This window comes from Macrobrachium rosenbergii, chromosome 53 (assembly GCF_040412425.1).
Source record: "Macrobrachium rosenbergii isolate ZJJX-2024 chromosome 53, ASM4041242v1, whole genome shotgun sequence".
NCBI classification, from domain to species: domain Eukaryota; kingdom Metazoa; phylum Arthropoda; class Malacostraca; order Decapoda; family Palaemonidae; genus Macrobrachium; species Macrobrachium rosenbergii.
Window position 1 is genome coordinate 51,387,725 of NC_089793.1, and position 24,308 is coordinate 51,412,032.

General features: G+C 42.6%; 1 protein-coding gene across 1 annotated transcript; it reads left to right on the forward strand.

The window, feature by feature from the left end:
- The first annotated feature begins 7,781 nt into the window (after positions 1-7,781).
- LOC136834149 (gastrula zinc finger protein XlCGF57.1-like) lies at positions 7,782-8,390 on the forward strand. Its single transcript, XM_067096412.1, has one exon. The coding sequence runs from the start codon at positions 7,782-7,784 to the stop codon at positions 8,388-8,390; it is 609 nt and encodes a 202-aa protein (XP_066952513.1).
- Positions 8,391-24,308: the final 15,918 nt, after the last annotated feature.

Here is a 24,308-nt window from a genome sequence, read left to right on the forward strand (position 1 = left end):
CTGTTGTTCTTCGATGTTGCAAACAGGTCTACTGAAATTAATTATAAACCCCACAGTTTTTGACACACCTCCTGGTTCAGAGTCCACTCTGTCGGGAGCAGTTGATAGCGGCGACTTAGCAGGTCGCTCACGTTCTGAGCGCCTGCTACAAACCTCGTCAGGATAAATAACGTTCTCGGAATAAGCCACAACAGGATCTCTTTTCGCAGGGCGAACGAGAGCGAGAATGAGTGCCTCCCTGCTTTTCAGGTAAGCTAGAGCTGTGGTATTGTCCGCGTTTACCTGGACTGTGCGGCGGACCGCTGATCTTCGAAGAATCGAGAAGGGCTGAAGGAATAAGCCTGCTTTTTCATATTGATATGCCAGGTCACCTGTTCCTCTCCAGGTGCAGCGCTTCTCTCTTCTGTGCTCCCACCCGACATTGGCGGCGATAGAACAACATTAGGTCGGGGTTCGAGGCTGAGGTTGCCTTCTGAAAGCTTCGAGGGATCCAACCACCACCTGAGATGCTCCTTCACCTCGAGGGAAAGTTTGAGAGACAACTCGAGATTTTCCTTGTCTTCCCAGTTGTCTTGCAGAAACAAACTTTTCCAGTGAGGAAATGGTCCCCAGCAGACTCATCCACTCCCTCACCGAACATGTTTCTTTCCCTAGGAAGGCTAGGACTTTTCCGTAGCACAGCTGTTGACGTTCCGGGGACGGAAAAGCCCGAAAAGCCACTGAGTCCATCTGAATCCCCAGATACACGATGGACTGTGTTGGGGTCAGGTGTGACTTTTCGAGGTTGACCAGCAGGCCGAGTTCTTTCGTCAGGTTCAAAGTTGCTTGTAGATCCTCAGACACCTCTCCTCAGATGTGCTTTCGAATCAGCCAGTCGTCCATTAAGGGCGACACCGCATGCGCCTGTCAGATGCAGCCACCTTGCTGCATTCCTCATGATGATTATCACATGGGAGCTGTGGACAGGCCAAGCGAAGCTCTGAATTGATACACCTTTCCCTTCAAGGCGAACCTCAGAACCTTGACTGAGGATGTATCGGTCACGTGGAAGTCACGCGTCCTGAAGGAGTCGAGGATACCATCAATCCTGGTCTTAAGGCTCCTAGAACAGACTGAGCCGTCTCCATCTTGAAGTTTCTTTCCTGGCGAAGCCAGTTCAGGCTGCTGACATCCAGCACAGGTCTCCAACTTCCCAACTGTTTGGGTTCAGGAACAGCCTGTTGTAGAAAGCCCGGGAATCCAGGTCTACTGAACCTGTTCTACTGCTCTCTTGGCGAGCATTTTGCATGGTCGTACAGGATCTCTTGTTTCTCTGGACCGTACAGCGGAGAGGTCCAAGGGCGAATAAGGGAGGGGAGAAGGAAAGGGATCTTGTATCCTTTCTCTAAAACCCGAAAGGACCAACTGTCTGCCCCTCTCGGTTTCCAGACCTCGGCAAGCACTTAAAGAAGCCTGGCACCCACGTATCTGGAGGAGAATCCATCACTTCTTGCCCCTACCTCTAGCAAGGGCTTTTCCTCTCGAGAGGTTCTTTCCTGGAGGAAGAAGGCTTCTGAAATGATCCGGCTTGAAGGGCTTCTTCATCTTGGGTGGCTGCTGTGGGTTGGCGTCGTCGAGTCGCAGAGGAGCGGCAGAGGCGCCGATGACTGTGCCAACAGGTCCTATGTGGTCTTCTCTTGCAAGCACCGTGATGTCCTTACTGTCAAACCGGGGAAAGATGACTAGAGGGGCAAACAACAGTTCTCCTTTCTGTGCCAAGGCGGACTTCGTGGCGAAACCGCAGAAGAGTGACCTCTTCTTGAGCACTCCAGTGCATAAAGTCTGAGCCAATTAAGTCAGAACCATCTCGGACTGCCTGTCATGCAGAGACAAGATCTTTCGAAAGGTCCGACAAGGAGATCGGAGTCCTGACTCGACAAGGTCAAAGCTCCAAGGCACCAGTCAAGGAAGTTGAAGCTTCTAGCGTCTTGAGCCTTCAGATGGTCCATCTCCGTAGAGTCAGGAACCTTGGCGTCGGCAGATGAGACCTCTACTTTCGAATCAACGAGGAGAAGCGAAGTCTCGCAGATGAGGAAGAGAAGCGTAAGCCTAAGTCTTCTCCGATCTCTCATACCACATGGCAGCTTTACCCGAGAGCCTTGAAGGGAAGAGAGCGAAACTCGCCCAGGCTTTGTGGGAGTCCATCCACAAAATGGACTTTCTTGAAGGCCAGCAGTGGAAGAAAGCGATTTAGTCATCTTCCTCCGGGGCTTTCCTAGACTTAGTCGAAGTCAGTTGAAGGAAGAGAGGTACTGCCGGCGAAAGCATGGAAACAAATTCTTCAAAAGCAGCGAGAATCTGGTGAATCGACGGCGAGGACTGATCATAATCTCTTCTTCAGACTCCAGTCATGAGTCTGTATCTCCAACATCGGGCGAGGAAGTGCAGAGAGAGTTGGAGAGGAAACACGCCGCAGGGACCTCTGCTTGGAAGGAACGGCGTGCAAAGCAACAGAACCAGGAACCCTACGGCGACAGCAGCGGCAGGTGGGCGTCTTGAAGAGTCATGAGCGTCTGTCGAGCGTCCGCGTCTGGCAGCATGACGAGCTTCTTGAGCGTCCAATCGAAGCGTCGTCTGGCAGCATGGCCGAGCGTCAGGATCGTCCCTTAGGCGTCGTCTGGCAGCATGACGAGCAGGATCGTCCCCTTAGGCGTCATTATGGGAGCCTGGCGAGCGTCATCAAAAGGTGAACGTGACGTCTAGAACGGAGAGGCGTCCTGGGGTGGCGTCAAGGCGGTCCTCCTCCAGCACCCTCCGAGGGCGAGTCGAGTTCCTTCCACGGCGAGCGGGCGAAGCAGGCGAGGTGACGAGGAGCAGGAGGGGAGAGCGCCTAGATCTCTTCACTGGAAGTCAACATCCTTCCGGCCGAGTCACGGGACCTGGACTCTCTCTCTGCAATGAATGAGGAGAGTTGCTGCTGCATGGAGGCAATAAGGGTCCTCGTTGGTGACGCCTCTCTCTGGAAATTTACGTAACCTGGAGGAAGAGGGACGAGGGGACGTCCTAATCCTCTTCTCTTGAGGAGAAGGCTCTGTCTCTGGAGCGACGGGCGCTCAAACCCCGTCTTCTTCGGATGACGTCCGCAGCCCAGTAACTTTGCGGGGAGCGCATCCTGAAGCTCTGGCGAGGAGCACAGAGTAGGAGAGAGAGGGCGTGGCGTCCTCCTCCTAAAGCTTCTCTTAAGAGCCGAGTCTACCTGGCCCAGTTCCAACCCCTGCGTGGGAGGGCGTGTCAGAAGGCGAGAAGCAGTTCTTCAGGACACGAGAACACGAGCTACGCGCCTGGGCAGCCTGGAAACGTCTTCCAGGACCTGCGAAGGGACGCCAGACCAGTGGGGTTCCCCCGTCACCCTCCTTGACTTTCGACATGCTCTCCTGAGTCTGGGAGTCAGCAGAGGTCAGGCCTGAGGCATGATGGGGCCGGTCTGACGCCCCCTCCACTACACTGGGGCACTAGTCACTTCACAACACTTTTCTTGGAGAGCTGACACCTTAGATTCAATACGAATCGATTCCATCACGGCGGAAATAATGATGCTCCACTGGCACGATCTCAGGGCTGGAACAAAACCTGAGGTTAGGTTCTAAAGGTACAGGGGAGTTAGGGCCGACATCAACACTTCCGCAAAGAAGCACTCCTGGAGGAAGACCTCCTCAGTCGATCACGCTCAACTTCCTCACATATTTATCATACGCTCTCCATTCATTTTCCAGACAAAGAAGCATTCATCACACCTATCATTCAACATGCATATGCTTCCTACAGTTAGAACATACAGTGTGAGGTCAACGCGGCTTTCGGAAACCTCACACACACTCAGGCATCACACACACGGTAACTAGCAGAGCTGGGCCAGACACAATGATAGATAATTCAAAACCAAGAAAGTCAAAAAAAAAGCGTATGCCGATCTACCGATCCAAAGTCAAAATGCAAAGACAATCAGATATGCAGCAAAAGCAAATCCTATGACGGAGAGTGCAGACAACAGGTGTTGACAACACCGACGACAGAAAAATCTGAATAGAAAATGGGAATGGTTCCTGATATCCGCTGGCGGGGAGATGAGTACTAACCACCTGGACTCCCTGTGTGTCGTAAGTTTATCTGTCGGACCAGATACAGCTATATATATATCTGACAGGTAGTTTCATGAACAAACATATTTTACAGCAACTCATCAAAGCAGTTGCAATGTCCTCAGACATTCCAAAGGCTTATGGAAGTAACAGGAAAATTACTTTTATTTTGATGTCATAGAACTAACATTTTCATTCCACTGCATGGAACTGTTCTGTATACACAAATTTGAGCAGAGAGAGAGAGAGAGAGAGAGAGAGAGAGAGAGAGAGAGAGAGAGAGAGAGAGAAGTCATACACATAAATGAAAACCTTCCACGTTTGTGCCCACATCACACACACACACTGCTTAGACTGGTACAGTGCAGTGATTCAGGCACTTGGTCACAGGAGTATTTATGAATATGTATAATTCCATTACTTGAGCAATAGGTACAAAAATGACATTTTTATAATAAAATAACATTTTATATATACTTACCAAGTAATTACACAGCTATTCGTTCACTTACACAGCCCTTGAATTCAAATTTCATAGGTAACACTTCAAATGTCTGTGTAGGTGACAATTCCCTGCCCCTAACCGGGAATATCAGTAACGACTTTAAGCAGATAACATCAATCTGTTCATGCCTCACATCCATCAGCAGGGAGGAGGTGGGCTCCGATCACGTAATTACTTGGTAAGTATATATAAAACTTTATTTTATTATAAAAATGTCATTTTTATATAAGTATCTTACCAAGATATTACTGTATAGCTACAGTTCCACACCTGATAAGAGGTTTGATACGTGGACATATTCTACTTCAAAAACATTATGTAATGAATTTGAAAATAGAAAAAACTGCTAGCATTGAAAACCAACTTGTCGTTACTTATCACCTACAAGAGCTACTAGGATACTGCCTCCGGTAGGTGTTCATCTTAACTTGTAGTGGGGTGGCGGTATAACCATGGGTCACCTCCTACTTAGTGGGAACTTTGCAGCGAAGTACTCCTATGGCTAGCAAAGCATGATGGGTGTTCGTCCTTGCCCTGGGTGTAGCACCAAAATAAAAACAACCAGACAACATTGTCACCTACACTAGGATAAAACCACAACCCATCCACTGAGAGTGGTGGGTGCTTCAGGTGCTTACAAGGTGAAGAGACGGTAGGAAAAAACAATCCTATGCTTCCTTCGTGATACCATACCAGTCACTAGAAATGGTCTCAAGGCACTGAAAGATTCAACACTGTTACCTTCCATTAAAAATAGTGAGAAATGAAGAATGATTACACTCCCAGTTCGAAGGCAGAATGGACATACAAGGCATAAAATGTGCAAAATAAAATTAAAGAGCTACTATGGCATCCTTAGCTTTACTTGGAAGAAGGAAAACTGCTCTCCTGATTCTGAGTGTGTCCCAAGTTAGAAGTCCATGAGGGCAATACGTTCTAGTCAGTGAATGAAACGGATCTTGCCATATCACCATATGCAGAGGATGGTCCTTTGAAATACTCCAAAAGACAGAGACCTCCCTATTCTCCCACAGAGCTGGAGAAGGCTTGAATGCTTGGAGAATATGAGCATACCAAAATCACAGTTGATGGATCGTTATTTGTAGATTCTTCCATAGAAGTCAAGGGGGAGCCATAATATATTGATTATGGTGAAGGTAATGTAAAATATAGATACCAGCGTATGAAGAGTGAAGAAGACCACCAAGTTTTGATGTAGAATGTGGAAAGAAGGGTATTAGAGAAGAAAATATACCACTGCCTACTGCAATTGCAGATAATTTATTGATTATGTCTTGCAGAATTGTATTTCATGAGAAATCATCTTGTAATATTGATAAAAGTAATGACAAAATTAAGGATTATGTTTGTATGGAGATTATGTTTGTATGGAAAACCAACATAGTGGGGAAGCCAATAACTTGTGCAGAATGTCACAGTACTTTTTCTCACTTGAGTCATCCCAGAATCCACATAAGAATCCATACTGGAGAGAGACCATATATTTGCACTGTATGCCAGAGTACTTTTACTCACTTAAATCTTCTCAACATTTGCATGAGAATTCACACTGAGAGAAATCATTCACATGCTATGTATGTCAAAGTAATTTTGTCCTCCATTAATCTGAAAGTGCATATCAGAACTCTTACAGAGAGAAACGATTTACTTCCTCATATGCAAAGAAGCTTTACCATTTCAAGACATCTCCAGTTCCACATGTGAACTCGTACAGGGCAGAAACCATTCACTTGCTCTTTATGCAAACAGTTTTTTCTCATTCTGACAGTCTCAAAATACACATCAGAAATCATACTGGAGAGAAGCCATTCGCTTGTTCTGAATGTCGAAAAAGTTGAACACATTTGAATAGCCTGAAATTACACATGAAATTTCATCTGAGTGCGAAAAAGGTTTGTATCATTCCTCTTCTCTCAAAGTACATTTAAGAACCCATACTGGAGAGAACCCATTCACCTATGCTGAAGGAGTTTTCTGTATCCCATGTTCTCAAAAGGCACATGAAAACTCATACTAGATAGAAATTATTTATATGCACTGGGTGTCCAAGTAGCCTTTTCATTAGAACCACCTCAAAATGCACATGCAATTTGTATAAGAAAAGTCATTCTTCTGTAAATAGATTTATAATATCTCACAACTCATTAAGGAAAGATGCTGTTCATGTGATTTTTAAAAATTAGAGTAAGTCGAAATTGTGGTAAAGGCAGAAGCTGGTTGAATTGCCAACCAACTTTGGCTTGAATAAATTTGTTGATTCCAAACAGAATCGAGGGCTGTTGTGTTTCTTTTGAGACAGATTGTGTCCAAATGATCACTGCATTGTGATATTTGTTTTCCAGACGATGCTTTTATTTTAGTTGAAAAAGCACATACTTTAAAGCATGAAATTATTTTGAATCTCTTATTCATTGTTTTTTATCAACGGTGATATTCAAAACATGTTTTCTCAGGTTTGTTTTTATTTTATTTCAGAGTATTCCAAACAGAGAAAAATTTCATCAGATCTAACTAGGAGTGAGTATTGTGCGTTGAACATCCTGTGGAAATGCTGTTAATCAAAGAGGAGAAGGAGAATTTGGAGGAGGATCTTACTGAAAACACAGATGAAGACTCTTTATATGCAGATCCTTTCTTAGAAGTCAAGGCAGAACCAGAATTTTTCTATCATAGTGAATTTGATGATAACTCTTCATCCAAATCTATTATACGAGGACAGCTCTCAAGCTGTGATGATGAAAGCGGAAAGAAGATCTGTATTGCAGAAGAAAATAGACATTTGGGTAGAAAAGTATTTTCAAAGAGAGGCAGCACAGCAGGGAAGCGAATAACATGTGATGAATGCCAAAGACATTTTCACAGACACGACACCTGAAATCCCACATGAAAACTCATGTGGGGAGAGAAACCATTCACTTGCTCAGTATGTCAAAGAAGTTTTTCTGTCTTAGGTAGTCTCAAAAGACACATGAGAACTCATACAGGAGAGAAACCATTCACTTGCTCAGTATGTCAAAGTAGTTTTTACTCATTCTGAAAGTCTCAAAAACACATTAGAAGTCATACAGGAGAGAAACCATTCACTTGCTCTGTATGTCAGAGAGATTATCTTAGTTTAAGTCATCTCAAAAAGACACATGAGAACTCATACAGGAGAGAAACCATTCACTTGCTCAGTATGTCAAAGTAGTTTTACTCATTCTGAAAGTCTCAAAATACACATTAGAAGTCATACAGGAGAGAAACCATTCACTTGCTCTGTATGTCAGAGAGGTTATCTTAGTTTAAGTCATCTCAAAAGACACATGAGAACTCATACAGGAGAGAAACCGTATAGTTGCTCTATATGCCAAAGACACTTTTCTCGTCAAAGTCATCTCAAAACACACATGAGAACTCATTCAGGAGAGAAACCATATACTTGCTCTATATGTCAGAGAAGTTTTTCTCGTCAAAGTCATCTCAAAAGACACGTGAAAACTCATACAGGAGAGAAACCATTCACTTGCTCAGTATGTCAAAGTAGTTTTACTCATTCTGAAAGTCTCAAAATGCACATCAGAAACCATACAGGAGAGAAACCATTCACTTGCTCTGTATGTCAAAGAAGTTATCTTAGTTTAAGTCACCTCAAAAGACACATGAGAACTCATACAGGAGAGAAACCATATACTTGCTCTGTATGTCAAAGAAATTTTTCTTGTCAAAGTCATCTCAAAACACACATGAAAATTCATACAGGATAGAAATCATTCACTTGCTCTGTATGTCAAAGAAATTTTTCTCTTCAAAGTCATCTCAAAACACACATGAAAATTCATACAGGATAGAAATCATTCACTTGCTCTGTATGTCAAAGAAGTTTTTCTGGTTCAAGTTATCTCAAAACACGAAATTCATACTAGATGGAAACTGTATTCTTGATCTTTGTTCAGGTAGTGTTTCTAATTCTGAAATTCTCAAACTACACAGTGCAAATCATTGCAGAGAGAGGACATTCTCCAGTCCTAATATCAAAAATGTTAGACAATTTCAAATATTTTGAGATTACTCAGAAAAATGCATAATATTTAATGGGCAATTAAATGTACTGAATGCCAAAAAGGTTTCTGGTATTCTTCTGCCCTCAAAACCATTACGAGAACCCATATTGGAGAGAAGCCATTAACGTCTCATAAATGCCAGAGGAGATATTTTGAATCAAGGTGTCTCAAAAGGGTGTGAAACTCATACTAGAAAGAAGTCATGTACTGTATACATTTTTAGTTTTTCTTTTGTTTACACTTGTACTCAATGAACACTGTTCAGTACTAGGTTAAGAAATTTTCTGGTGTCTACTTCACTTTTCATGTTCACATGTACTTTTTGTATGATTTCTAAATTAAGAATTAGTTTTGTCATTGGTTGACATGAATATTTCGTACTTTTGTTATTTAGCATTATGCTAAATGAAGTTGTAAGCTTGAATATTTCAGTGAAATGTCATGCAGTTTTATTTAATTACTTTTCGCTATGTTCTTGGTTTTAATATTGTACAAAGAATGTGATGAAGCATAAGTAAATCCTAATGCTTTGTATTAGCCCACTGGACACAATGGACTGACTAAACTATTGTATTATTATAATCTGTTATAAGCTAACCAGTCAGAAGTGTTGAGACAGGAATTTCCTTGTAAATGATGAAAGTACTGTATTACTGTATTCTGATTTAAGCTAACCAGTCTGACATGTTGAGACAGGACTAGTTTGGTAAATGATTAAAGTAATTTATTTTTTTTAAGCTGTTATTATGTAATCTGTTTCTAATTGTAACCATTTTTTTAATATTTTTACTACTGTTCTCAATATTAGTACAGTACTGTCATTACCATTCTTATAATTACTATTTTTGCTGCCACCTTCAGTAACTGCGTGGATATTGCCAATTATCATTTTTATAATTTTATTTCATGTATCTGGATTGTGTATATTGTACAGTATCCACTTTGTATATCCCATGTATATGGCACTGAGCCAAAATAAATATCTTATTACAGTATTAATTATTATTACTATCATTATTTATTTATTTATTTATTTTGGTTTATCACAGTCATCCTATTCGACTGGGTGGTTTTTATAGTGTGGGGTTCCGGGTTGCATCCTGCCTCCTTAGGAGTCCATCACTTTTCTCACTATGTGCTCTGTTTCTAGTAGCACACTTTTCTGCATGAGTCCTGGAGCTACTTCGGCAAATAATTTTTCCAGAATCCTTTTCAGGGATCTTGGGACTGTGCCTAGTGTTCCTATGATTATGGGTACAGTTTCTACTGACATGTTCCATATCCTTCTTGTTTCGATTTTCAGGTCTTGATAGTTATCAATTTTTTCTCTTTCTTTCTCATCTACTCTGGTGTCCCATGGTTTTGCGACATCAATGAGTGATACTTTCTTTTTGATTTTGTCAGTCAACATCACGTCTGGTCTTTTGGCACATATCACCCTATGTGTTCTGATACCATAGTCCCAGAGGATCTTTGCCTGATTGTTTTCTATCACTCCCTCAGGTTGGTGTTTGTACCACTTATTACTGCAAGCTAGCTGGTGTTTCTTGCACAGACTCCAGTGGAGGGCGTTTGCTACTGGATCATGCCTCTTTTTGTACTGGTTCTGTGCAAGCGCCGGACATTCGCTTGCTATGTAGTTTATGATCTCGTCTTTCATATTGCACTTCCTGCATATGGGTGAGATGTTATTTCCATCTATTGTTCTTTGGACCTATCTGTTTCTTAGGACCTGATATTGTGCTGCTGTTAGCATTCCTTCTGTTTCCTTCTTGAGTTCTTCCCTCTGTAGCCATTGCCATGTTTCATTGCTTGCCAGTCCTTTTGTCGGTCTCGTGCTGTCCGTGCATTGGTTTGTTGCGCCATTCCTCTGTTCTGTTTTTCATTCTCCTGTCTGTATATTTCTGGGCCTTCGTCTACTTTTATCAGTCCTTCTTCCCATGCACTCCTTAGCCACTCGTCTTCACTGGTTTTCAGATATTGCCCCATTGCTCTGCTCTTGATGTTGACATAGTCCTCTATGCTTTGTAGCCCTCTCCCCCCTTCCTTTCATGTTACGTATAGTCTGTCTGTATTTGCTCTTTGCTGATTGTGTCCTTCATCTCTTGTTTTATATCCTTTCCTATTATTCCCAGGTATTTTTATCTTGTCTCATCTATGTATTTGGTGCTATTCCTGTCTGGTAGCTTTATCCCTTCAGTCCTCGTTACTTTGCCTTTTTGTACATTGACCAAGGCACAGTTTTTTATTCCAAACTCCATCCTGATGTCCCCAGATGCAATTCTTGCAGTCTGGATTAGGGTATCTGTTTCCTTGATGCTCTTACCATACAGCTTGGTGTCCTCCATGAATATCAAATGGTTAATTCTGTATTATTATTATTATTATTATTATTATTATTATTATTATTATTATTATTATTATACATAATATATAGATGAACTGTTTGCTCGGATCACCATTCCAGTAAGAATTACACAAAGTTTATCCTTTAAAAGGGAAGAATTCTGCAATTATATGCATTAATCAAAAACTTTTGATTTACTGTAATGCACAAATCAATGAATGATAACTGCATCAAAAGATATAACATCAGGGATGGCCCGACTGTGGGGAAGGATGGGGGCCGGTTACCCCCTCAATGTTGATTTTGAGTTGGTCAAAAATAGACAGCATTTGTTGTTTAAATACACACCTGTATAGTGTGTGTGTGTATATATGAGTGTGTGAATTGAAGAGTGTACCAAAAGAGCAAACTGCCCAAAAGACTAGATGACAGTCCTGATTCGAGTGCTGAGTTCAATTTGTTATCATATTACAGAAAGGAAATGAATGGAGTGTTAGATATGATGATAAGCGTGTTAGCTTCAAAATATGAAAATTTCAGGTCCTCATTCAGATCTTTTTCAGAAGTTCCCAATCCTAATGTAACTGTCAGTGACAAAGAAAGCTTTTACAGAAGCCTTAAAAATTTGGTCGGAATCGTACCCCTGTGAATTAGGCGACACCAAATCATTGTCTGTTGAATTAGAAGTTTTCAGGACTTATTTTTCTGAGTATGTGGAGCAGCATCCTGAAGTAGATCAGAAAACCATCTGTACAGATTTTTGCATTAAGAGCTCATAAAGAACATAATTTATTTCTCTATCTGTCAAAAGTTTTCAAATTGTTTTTGACTGTACCACCTTCAGTAGTGTAAAGTGAACGGTCATTTAGCAGGCTGAAGCTATTAAAAACTTATTTGAGAAACCGAACAAAAGGAAAACGTTTACATTGTCTGATGCTGCTAGTTTGTGAAAGTGATTTAACTGATCACTTAGATCTTCAAACGGTTGCCGCAGATGAATGGAAGGCAAGGAAAACTATATAGGAGAATAAACATTTAAAACTGCACTCTCATTATGAAAATTGTATAGAAAATTTCACTCTAATGAATCCCCATATTGTTTATTCATTCATCACACTGAAATTAACGCTTTTTTTTTTCATCCCCTTCCAGCTTGACACTTTCTTTTTTTCAGATTAATAAATTATAATCTGTCTTTTCTTGTCATTATAAAATACTCTCAGGGAAAAGTGTTGTTGTTGTATAAAAAATAAAAACAATAACCATAAAAAATTTTGTTTGTATATAATATTACCTATAGGATATTTATTGTATCTATTTCAACTTGGTCAAAATTACTAAGCTGTCAGAATTGCCTTTACACCCCTCAATCAGATGGTCCTTAAGGCATCCATGGTAAATATTATAGCAATCATTGAATAAAATTATATGAAAAGAAAACTGGATCTTCTGAAGAAGAGGTTGGGAGTTGTCCCTTTTGAAAATATTTTCAAGTTGGAACAAGAAGGAAATGTACGAGTCAAAGAATTGCAAGATTCAAAGATGCTGCCAAAAGACTTTATGATAATAAAGGCTTTGCTATTCAGTGAGCAGACAGGACCACTGCTTATGTCCTGCTACCACTTTAAATGTAGTGTGAAAAATTGTGAAACATTTTGAGAGACTGTTTTAGACACATTACAGGAAACCCAGTCAGTAAGATTGAAAGACCTAAACAAGTTAATGGATGTCATAGTCTCCTGGAAAGTAGGGAACTACTGCAAGAGTGCAGAGTTTTTGATCGGTGGGGTCTTGTGACCCTCAATTTGACAGCTGGGAGAATCGTCTTCATGTGATTGAATCCTTCTATGGTAGTGAGCTGATGTTTGTCAATGGTAGCCCCATGGGGACCTTGTCTTCCTTACGAGGAGATTTGCGCACCAGTGTCATCCAATCGGTGACCTGGTGTGCGGAGAGTAGAGACCTCGAGGAAATGCCACGAATATGGGACCTTCGGCAGGAGGGGCTAAGGCCTTAGGGTTTGTCACCCCAGGGCAATGGCGGGTGTAGCTACTTTAGAAGGGCATTTTCCCCATAGGGTGGAGTACCCATAAGCCTTACAGGCTGTTCAGTAATTTGCACTGTGGTCTTTGTGTGGCACTGTCCTGGTGGAGGATCAGGCCTGTTCGTTTTCACCCAGTGGCTGGGTTTGGCTTAGTTGGACATGGTCCCTTTGCAGAATTTAGAGGAACGCTCTGGCTGATTTTCAGCCTTTAGGTGGCACTGCTCAGTGGAATGCCCGAATTTCTTGCAATGATCACACACTGGTTTCTTAGGGTGGTGCCCGTTCTTGTGCTGCTGCTGAGAGCTGATTGCAGTAGGTGAGGAGAGGTAGAGCTTGCGCCCGTGAGAGCTAAGATGAAGATGGTTAGTGTCACAGCTGTCAGCCCAACGACAGCACTCAGTCACCATCTTAGGAGCCTTATCACATAGATAGGTAGCCAGGGCTGGTGGAGCATAGGATAGGAAGTCCTCAAGGTGGAAGAGCTCAAGGATGTCGTCCGCATTAGTGGCTTTGTGAGTACTTAGCCACCTTTGAAGGCTTAGCTCTTTTTGAAGATCCACTTAGACCAGTTCTGGCCCACTTCCTTTGGCATGCCTCTCCATCTTTTTCTCCAACAGTCAGGAGTAATCTCGAAGGCTTTGGTGATAGCTTGGTGGACGAGGGCGAGATTTCCTTGGTCACCCGCTGGGAGAGCGGTGAAGGCGATGGCACCCTTTCCTTCAAGGTGCTTTCTGAAGATTAAGGATACTTCTGCAGGAGAGAGAGATGGTTGATAGGTCTTCAGGACCTACTCGACATGGCCAAGCCAGGCTTCAAGCTCAGCTTCATCCCATTTTCTTACGAGGGAGCCTACACCACTGAGAGTCAAATGTGGAGAGGGCATTGGTGTGTTGTGCACGCCTTGGACTGCCACTGCGAGCTGATGCGCCCTTCCTTCCTCCCTCTCCTGTCTGTCTTTCTCCTTCTCCTGCCTTTCTGCCTCTTCCCATTTCTCCTGTGCTATCCTTTCTCCTTCTCCTGTCTTTCTGCCTCTTCCCGTTTCTCATGTGCTATCTTTTCTTTCTCCTGTCTTTCCACCTCTTCCCGTTTCTCCTGTGCTATCCTTTCTTTCTCCTGTCTTTCCACCTCTTCCCGTTTCTCCTGTGCTATCCTTTCTTTCTCCTGTCTTTCCACCTCTTCCCGTTTCTCCTGTGCTATCCTTTCTTTCTCCTGTCTTTCCACCTCTTCCCGTTTCTCCTGTGCTATCCTTTCTTTCTCCGTTTCCTCCTTGGCCCCGTTTAGCTTCTTTCGGACCCAATCCCTCAGGGCTTGGCCCGTCAGTTCCAATTCCTTCCCAGCCTCCATGTAGAACTTGAGCATGTCATTTGTTCCGACACGATATTCAAACCGTCGATCCTTTACATTAGGAATTACTTATGGCAAAGCTGGACACGGCCATTAAACTCTTGAACAAGGTGGTTAGGCAGTAACTACCATCAGGTAGGTGGGGAATATCCGCCTGCCCAGATGTAAACATTCCAGTTTTGCTTTCGGCCAACATGCATTGCAGACGTGGTTTTGGATCTCTTTGCCCAACTGTCGTTAATCCCTTTATTATCCCAGTGGGATCTTTCTGTATTTTTGTGTATATATTACGTGTCTTTGATATTTATTAATATACACACCCACGATTTGTGATAGCCTTGCAAGCCGTCGTTCCCCTGTGTCTGTGTCTTGGGTTTGATGGCCAGGGGCGTATTTAGAGGGGCGTAACTGAGTGGTAATGCTTCTCTTCCAGTAACCCTTTATTTAGATACTGAAGGCGTTCCCCTGTACGTTCGGAGATATTAGATTGGGATGTAATATCTTTGCTCCCCTACATTGATTGGGATGTAACAAGTGCGCTCCCCTTCTTGGGCTGCCGCCCTCCGTGTACAAGGGCATGACTACTTCCTTTCTACTTGTGCTGAGTTGTTTTCGCCACCTGCGCCATGGAGAGTTGCCGGGCGGGGAGGTTGCGGGCGTCGTCAGTAAGTTTTCGCTTCCATGGTGGCCTCCCCTCCTTCCCTCTCTCTTCCTGTAGGTTCTTCCTTATCTCTCCTTCAGAAGAGATCTCTCTCCCTTGTCCTCTTTGCTCACTCGTTGGGACAAGACTGTGGGGAGAGGGGGGTGGGCGTGAGTAGTGGCAATCTCTTCTCAGGGGCCTCCTCTTGCTGCATAGGGCAGTCCTCCTTGAAGCGAGAGAAGTCTCCCTGTACTAATCATCTTTGCTTTTTCTTTCAGGTTGACAGTGAGCACTGTAGGCACATCAGTAGTTGGCTGGATATCTCAGTTGGGATATCTTTGCATGAAGGAGTCCTGATGTTCATACAGTGTTGCTTCGAAATTGACCACAGTACCTGGTTGGAATGGCATAGTGTCATGATGTTCTTTTCTTTTTGTTTGTTTTATTTGTTTCTGGCTTTGTTTGTTGTTAGAGTCCCAGGAGGCTTAGGAAGACACAGTGCAGTTTTCTTACTTCATTAACACACCAGTAAAGAATACATTATATATACAAGTTAAGTGAATCGAAGTATGAGCCTTGTATCTTAATCCACAACTGGTGAGGCTCTCGACCTCACTCCATTAGGCCCTTGCTCTTCCCTTCTCTGCTTCTCTATCTATCTGCTTCTCTCTCCCTTTAAGCTTGCTTATTGAAGGTTCTTCATAGGAAAATGTCCATCCCACCAACAGGCGGGCAATAGCCTCTGTTCCACCTTGTAGACGTTTTTAATGGTTGGAGATTATCTAACGATGTCCCTTTGGGTGTGATTAATTGATTTAATTCCCTCTTTCATGGGTGGATCTAATGATGTCACTGGAAGTCTTCAGGTTCTGGCAAAAGTTGAACGGTCAGCTCACAGGTGAGACAGGTAGGCATTTTTGTTACGACTGCGCGTAGATTACGCTTACAGAATGTTTTGGCTACATACTCATAACACTTCCTGCTTCATTATTCTCTCTCTCTCTTTCTCTGACTATCATTTGTCTATTAATGGTTGTCTCTCATTTCTTTTTCTCTCCTTTATATTTACACTATTCCTAACTAATATTCTCACCAGCTATCATTACATCAGTTCCACGTCGGGATCGTTCCGACTCTGTTCCCACCTAGGCGCTGCCTCTGGCTTATCTATGGTCCATCTGCTCCTGCTGTTTCCTGTTATGCTCCTGTTGACTTGGCAACAGTCTCTGGGTGGCTCTTCCTGGTCTCATGCTGCAGCTGTCCTGATCGTTCCTGTCACTGCTGGTGACGTTCATGCAACGTTCCTGGCCGGTGCTGTAGCTCCTGCCTTCCGAACCACTTCTGTAGCTCCTGCATCAGCTGTCCTGATCATGCCTGCTGCTTCTCCTGGTGGTCGTGTCCTAGACCGCTTCCATTGTGATCCTGCCTAGCTGGCCTGAAAGTTACTATGTTTCGTGTCCACCATCCTGTAGATGTCAGAATGAAGGTGAAGTCGCCCTGTAGAAGTAGCTGCCGTCTTCTTCAGCTTATCTTCGATTTTCCCTTCTGCTGCTTCTTCCCTTCCTCTCCCGAGGTTTGAGGGCGTCCCAGGAACCGGATAGACCTCTGTCAGTCAAAGGAGAGGAAGGCTGCTTTTTTCTCCTTGATGTTGATTTCCTTTGGTAGATATATGAAACTCCAGAAACTGTGTGCTGTGCTTTATTCCTATTCCTTTAGAATTTCGATATACACTGACTAACTTATTTACAGTTTTACAGTTATAGTAAACAAAAGATAAATACCATATGAGTAATGTTACAATAGATTGGATATTTACAGTAGAGTAGTTAAGTTGTTTTCAGATAACAGTATGTACACAAACAACTAAACAAGTAGTTAACATAAACATCCCCCTTTCTTTGGGTTTTGACAAAAATAAGAAACTAAACAAATTGATACAACATAAAATAAGGAACAAGTAGGATACATTGTAAACATTAAAATATAAAAACAATAAATTATTCGCCCTTCATCTTTTCTTGCAGACGAGTTGATCTTCTTGGCAATTTATGCATGTCACAAATAGGATGATAGCTTGTTTGTTCATCATTAATGTTGGTTTCCCTCAATTTAACTAGTTTCTTCCATTTCTGGTATTGCTGATGAATCCTGTGTAGTTGGACGGATATGAATTCTATTTCTTCTATAAGTTCCTCCTTCCTTTCCTTCAATTATATGGATCGGTTTCTTGTGCAGTTTTATCATAATTTTCCCAACCCTTCTTGTCTGGTTTTTGAGAAACTGGTTGTCATTGTTTAATGGTGTCATTATCTTGACAGTTTTATCGTCCAAATATTTCTTTAATGGACTTTAGTTATTTTCATCAAGTCACACCGGATGATGTTAAGCTCTAGTAACGCCATGAATTGCGATTTCCATTTTCTATAAACAGATTTCTTCTTCATTTTTTGATCTTTTTCTAACAACACTTCTGTATTTGACTGAAGATTTTGTCCCGTGAGATGACATCCTGTGCTCTTACCTCATTTCCAAAACCAAAACTTTACAACTGAATCAGCTGAACAGTGGTCCTCCATGAAGCCACTCCAATTGCCTAGGATTTAGTTTTAGCTGAAACATTTCTTGATTATCGCTGTCACATGATTTGAAGTTGTTGACGTTAGAAACTCAAAAGGGGTAATCATTGTGTTAATGCTGGATTCTTAATCAGTCAATGACTAGCCAAAAAGCCTCTTGAACAACAATTTGCTAAATATCTTAATGTTTTACTTGGGTATATCCTCCAAAACTGGTCATTTCAATATCCATCAACGAGCTTTGTTGGTGGCTGAGGTTTATCGCTGGCATATTCTTAACTTTCCATTTGCTTTTTTCTCTCGACATCCCATTTGAATATTGCATTCAGTTGGTTCAGTCTCGAAATCATGCTATCTTTTAACAAAGATGAGCTCTTTTTGAACCTTTGATTTTAATGCAATGGGTAGGCTAAACGTCGGAATCGGTAATATTCTTGCTAGTAATGATGAATCGTCTTAATTTTAACCTCTGGAAGGTCTAATCTCATGGTCTATGTCAATTTTGTCTTTACAAATCCTTCCTTGATTACAAACACGAATCCCATCTCTTGCATGTCGTTTTGGTGGCGTAAACACATTAGGTCATTTGAAAATTGAAGGGTAATTTTCATCAGTGGTTCTTCATTCAATGTCTTACCAATGTGAAAGCTCTATTTTTCCTCTTTGGGGCAGGTTTCACAGACGTTGGTCGCACTTAATCCTTTTTTCCCTTTTGACATGATTGCATTCGACGTCGCACCGGTTCAAATCAAATTAAAACTTGTAAACAATTAGTAATGCAGTTAATGGCTTTTGAATTTCTCATTGAAGAAAGTGCCATGGTCATGTAATGATTGTAACACATCTGCCTCTTCGTTCTTCTCTTTCAAACAATTTTAACCGTTTTCCACAGCAAGAAATGGTTTTTCAATTGAGCCCAGTTGCTTCAGACTTTTCCCCAGCTGGGTCATTTTGATTTTTCAAATTGACGTCTTATACCCACAAAATCGACACTTCACGGCATACCTGTCCATATTTTTGAGTCAACCTTATTAAAGAACCATCTGTAGTTTTGTTCTCCAATTGTTCAGCTTATTAAACTCAGAACCAACAGGTGACATCTCTTTGATCAATTAAAGTTGCTTCATGCACCAGACATTCCGAGAGCTTTTTCAAATTTGAGTTTCTTTCTCGAAGTAGCAGCTCCTGATAGTTTCTAAATGAAAACACAATTTAAAATCCTTGATATCATTGCTCTTTTTCTTCCACAAAAATTACATTTATCGCCCTGAAATTGAGTTCTATCAAAATGAATTAATGGCTGTTTGTATGTAATTTTCAAAACCTGACAGGACTGTAAAACTTCACTGGTCCGATGAACGCGATTACTTTTCTAAACTCCTAATTACATCATCAGGTTTATCTTTTTTTTCTGCTCCTCTGTTTCAAAATTTTGTTCAAATCACGCATTTTGTTACCATTTGTGAACCAACGACCACAAATCATCAGTATAATTGCAACCGTTAATTTTCTTGGGTTTAGAGATAGTGCGAAGCTTGGTTCTGAGAATGTAGATGTCCACTTGTCAATTGGAGAACCATTTTTTGAAAGTACAAGATTATCATCCAAGGGGTTTTACGGTCAAAAAATATGGGCAACGAAACACAGAAGTGTCGATTTTTTTCAGGAAAACACGTTTTGTATCAATAGTTTTTTCTTTCAATTTTTTTGGGATTTTTAAATAACTGCTGCCACCATGTTGATTTCCTTTGGTAGAAATATGAAACTCCAGAAACTGCGTGCTGTGCTTTATTCCTATTCCTTTAGAATTTCGATATACACTGACTAACTTATTTACAGTTTTAGAGTTATAGTAAACAAAAGATAAATACCATATGAGTAATGTTACAATAGATTGGATATTTACAGTAGAGTAGTTAAGTTGTTTTCAGATAACAGTATGTACACAAACAACTAAACAAGTAGTTAACATAAACACTTGATGTCCTTGGATGTCTAGGGACTGCCTCCTTCCGAGGAGGCAGTGGGTCTCTTGTTGGCTCCTCCTGACCTTCAGGTCCAGGAACCAATTTGTCCTAGAGGCTCCGCCTTTAAGATGGGTGCTGCTTCGGGCGCTCGTTAGCGAGCCACCCCGAGTGCTCGAGATTCTGTGGAATTTCGAGTATCCTGATCTTGTCTGGAGAGTACTCTCCCCAGCCCAGTGTGGGAGCAGTGCGAGAGAGGGCCGAGGCACCCAGGTGTCTCAGCTCTTCCTGCCGGCACTACAAGCGCTCCCCGAGTGCTTTCCAGTGCTCGGTTGGGTTCCCAGCCTGATATCTCAATCCTATCGGTTTGAACACTAGAAGAAGCCGGTAGGGGGTTCCTTTCGGGAGCCCTGTGAGAGTTCTAAGGGACTGACTCTCTTCTGGAAGACAAGTTTCTCTCGTTGGCTCTTCCCGCCCTTGGGCGGGAACCGATTTGCATTCTCCTCCGGGGTCTTGTGTTTTGGGGGCCGCGAGAGCGTGGCCTCTCAAGGCTGCGCCCTCGTTGCCAGTCTTAGAAGTCTGCGTCTAAGACTGTTTCTTCCTCTCTGGTTTTGAGGAAGCCCCAGGTTTCTAAGGTCCCACGAAGGTACACCCAGTCTTCTTCTACCCTACCAGGAAGGTGTGCAGCAGTTCTCCTTTTAGCCCCCTGTCTGCCCTGGGAAGGGGCATAGGTATGAGGAAAGGGGAAGGACAATAAGGGCAGCATTTTTTTCTGCTTTCTGCTGTTGAAAAGGGGGTACCTGACGAGTCATGAAGCAACATGGCACCGTACTGGCCGGAAACCTTCGAGTTCCAGCCACCCCTCTTCAATGTGCGGTCCACTTCCAGACTTCAGTTCCTGGCTCATCTTCAACCTCGCCCTTGGGAAGAGGTGAAGGCATTGCTGAAGATGGTACGGTTAGTACTCATTAGGATGCATATTTGTCTGGGGACAAGAGATGACTTATCTAATTTGCCGGGACTTGACAGCCTCATTCAAGTTTGAAGCCTGATCTCACATTCGAGCAGAACGCTTAGTGTCCAGACGTGCTGGTGTTACGGCTTCAGTCTCATGTCAACAAGTCAGAAAAGAGTGCAGTTATTCCTTGCTCGACAGGAACAACCAACTTGACAGTGGAGAGTCGTTTTCTTTCACCTGTAGTCCTTGGGAAAGCTGAGCCCTCATGAGTGGCTTCACCTTTGTTCCCTTCAGTGGAGAATGCAGGAGTTCTGGTCTCTGACAAAGAACTCTTTATTCCTTTCCATTCCTCCCTGGGAGGAAGTGAGTCGGGAATTAGCCTCGTCGCTAGATGACAGGAAGCTCTGATTGTCTCTCTACACTCCCCTCCCATCATGCTCCTGTACTCAGGTGCATCAACTGAGGGATGAGGCGCACACCTAGGAGAGTTGCTGCCTCCAGGTGAGTGGAACCAGAATGACAAACACCTCCGCATCAATATCCTGGAACTCAAGACAGCTTCCTTAGCTCTTCAAGAGTTTCAGGATCAAATGATGGGGCACTCTTGGGTGCTGATGAGCATCAGTACCCTCATCCCCACGATAGTAGCATATGTCAGCAAGCAAGTGGAGTAACTGGCTTCCTTTCAACTCTACATGTTGGTGGTGCAAGTGTACAAGTGGGTGGTTGCACACTGGTGGAGCTGTTAACCAGGTACATTCTGGAGGACTGGAATGTAATGGCAGACAAGCTCAGTCACCTGGGTCAGGTGATTGGGACTTGGCCCCTACACCCAGACATTTCAGAAGATTTTCCAATCTTTGGGACCTCCAACGACTGATAGACACAACAGAAATTGCCGTGTTCTGTTCTGCGTTCCAGTACCATGGGCGTTGATAGGAGACGCCTTTCAACACCCATGGAAAAATCTTGAGGCTTACGCCTTCCCTCCATTTTGTCTAACCCATTGGGTAAGCAACAGGGTCATGATCACCCTGAATCACAGGATGATCCTGGTGGCTCCCAAGGAGCCACATGTTGAAGTGGTATCCAGACCTGCTAGCTCTACTATCCAAGGTACCAAGAGAGATTTCCCCTTGACACAACCTGCTATACTAGCAGCACATAGAGAAATATCACCAGTCTGTGGCAGGTATGTCACTTCATGCTTGGAGGCTATCCAGCGTCTCGTGTGAGCTACGGGTTTCTTGTCACACTGTGTCAGAGATTTCTGGATACTTATGTATCCTCTGCGACTGAGTACCAGGCGAAATGGGTCGTCTCCTGTGGTTGGTGTCATCGATGGGGTCTCTCTCTGGTGGGAGCTGCTCTCAGCAGGTAGTGGACTAACTCGTCCCTCTTGCCAAGAGAAACTTCTCTCCATCTCAGCTTGTTGGGCTACAGAGGCCAGTTGTACATTTCATGTGTTCAATTGCCCTTAGCCAAGTCCTTCTACTGAAGGGCATCGATCTCCCCTTCCTCATGGGAGATCTACATGCTGATAAGAAACATCAAACAGTTTTGACCTCCCTTACAAGTCATCAGACAGGGATTGACCATCAAGACTGTGTTCCTTCTTATCCTTCATTCTTTGTTCCACACAACCAGGAAGAGAGGACTTCGACAAAAGAGTTGACGAGCTATGTGGCCTCCGATGCTAGTACTCAAGGAGATGAGGATCTGTTACGCTTGACATGTATTTCCTTGGCCACTGTGGTGGCTGCTCAACAAATTGTGTAGCTCACCCAGATCCCCTATGGACAGAGGCGTCGTGAGGGGGCGGGCTGGGGGACATATGTCCCCGGGCGTAGCATTGTGGGGGCGCCAAACTGAAGTTGAGAAGACATCTATTTTGGGGGAAATGGGCTGATGAAACCAGCAACTTAGAATCTTTAAGTTTTATGAGCTTTCAGTACATATTTTTATATTTAACGAAGATTGACTTCCTTTAATGTTCTTTATATATAAATGTAATCATTATGTGTTAATTACTATACTATCAAATTTTATTACGTACTTATCAAATAAGTGGTTCAGTGACTGTGAGTCAGTGCAAAGATATTGGATAGTTACCCCCCATCATTCTAGTGTTTCGTTTTCTTTCGTGAGCATTTTTTGTGCATAGCAAACTGTAGACAACAATTATTTCTGCAATTTCATAAAGCTGGGCTGATGTTATTATCAATACATAAAGTATTTTATTTATTTATCTTTTGCAACGTAAAATATAGTAAGAAATTTTAATTTATGCAACCTTTTTTCATTCTCGAATGAGAAAGACGTCAGTCACAACAACACTGTCAACACAATTTCACAATTTTATACACGCCGTGAGAACCAAGGTATGAAAAAGTTAGCACAGACGGTAGCCACAGAGCCCAGGCCCCAGAGGTAGACTAGGAAGCGATTGCTAGTTTGTCTCAAGCGGTTATTGCAAGGGTAAGTTTTGCGTGAGGACAGCACCTGGTATTCCATCAACCATCCTCTCAGCATGCTCAGGCTAGCATAATCACGATATACTGCTTAAACAAAGTGTCCAATCCAAAGTCCCCTTCATATTTGTCTGCTGAAGTTCAAAATTAATTCATCCAGATAATTGTATCTACTGTTAAAGCACTTTACTGAATGACAACCGAAGAGCTAAGTATTACGGTATAATGCTTGATTCCACTCCAGATGCTGCGCACACGGAACAAATGTCAGAGATAATAAGATATGTAGAGATAATCTATAGAGAAAAAACAGTTTACGTGAAAGAGAGTTTCCTTGGATTTATTCAAGTACACCAAAAGGGTGCAGCAAGTATATGGTAAATGCAGTAATGCAACAGCTGGAGAAAGATCATTTGCCTTTTGAAGACTGTCGTTGTTCTCAATGTTATGATAATGCTGCTGTCATGTCTGGACACAAATCAGAGTACAACAAAGACTTGCTACAGTGAACCCTAAAACAATATATGTGAACTGTAACAACCACTCACTAAATTTGGCTGGGGTTCATTCCGCTAGTCATGAGGTGGTGATGGTCAATTTTTGAACTGTGCAGGCAGTGTATGTTTTCTTTTCAAGGTCGATCTATAGATGGGAGAGATTAAGAAGAATTTTCCTATATCTGTGAAAGCTGAATCTGAAACACGCTGGAGTGCTAGAGCTGATGCAATTCGACCCATACATGAAAATGTGGGGGATTTGGTCCAACTTTTAGAGACCATCGGAAGTCATTTGAATGAAACATTTACCAGAAGTGAAGCAACACAGCTATTGAGCAGAATTTTGACATTTTATTTCTTTGCTGCACTAAGAAGTTTTTGGAACATTTTACTTTTGGAACATTTTACTTACCAAGATTGACAGAGTCCAGAAGCGGCTGCAGCATCCAAAATTGAATTTCCATGAGGCAGCACAAGATACCCAGGCGTTGCAAGTTTATTTCCTTGCTAATCGGGAGGATATCTGCCAGACATCTATCAAAAAAGCAAAGGAGCTCTGGCATGCTTGGGATGTGAGAATTGCCAGACGATGTAGAGCGAGGAGAAAATGCCTGGTGAAACTGGAGATGATGCTGCTGCAGGCCTCTCAGCAGAAAATGAGATGCAACGTCTGCTAAAAGGTACTATTGACAGAATGCATAATGAAATGGGCGAACGGTTCATCCGACTGCATAACTTGGATTCAAAGTTTGGCTTTCTTTTGGATATTAAGGAGTTGCT

What these genes read in the sequence shown, in the direction of transcription:
- LOC136834149 (XM_067096412.1), top strand. Translation starts at nt 7,782, where the DNA reads ATGAGAACTCATACAGGAGAGAAACCATTCACTTGCTCAGTATGTCAA.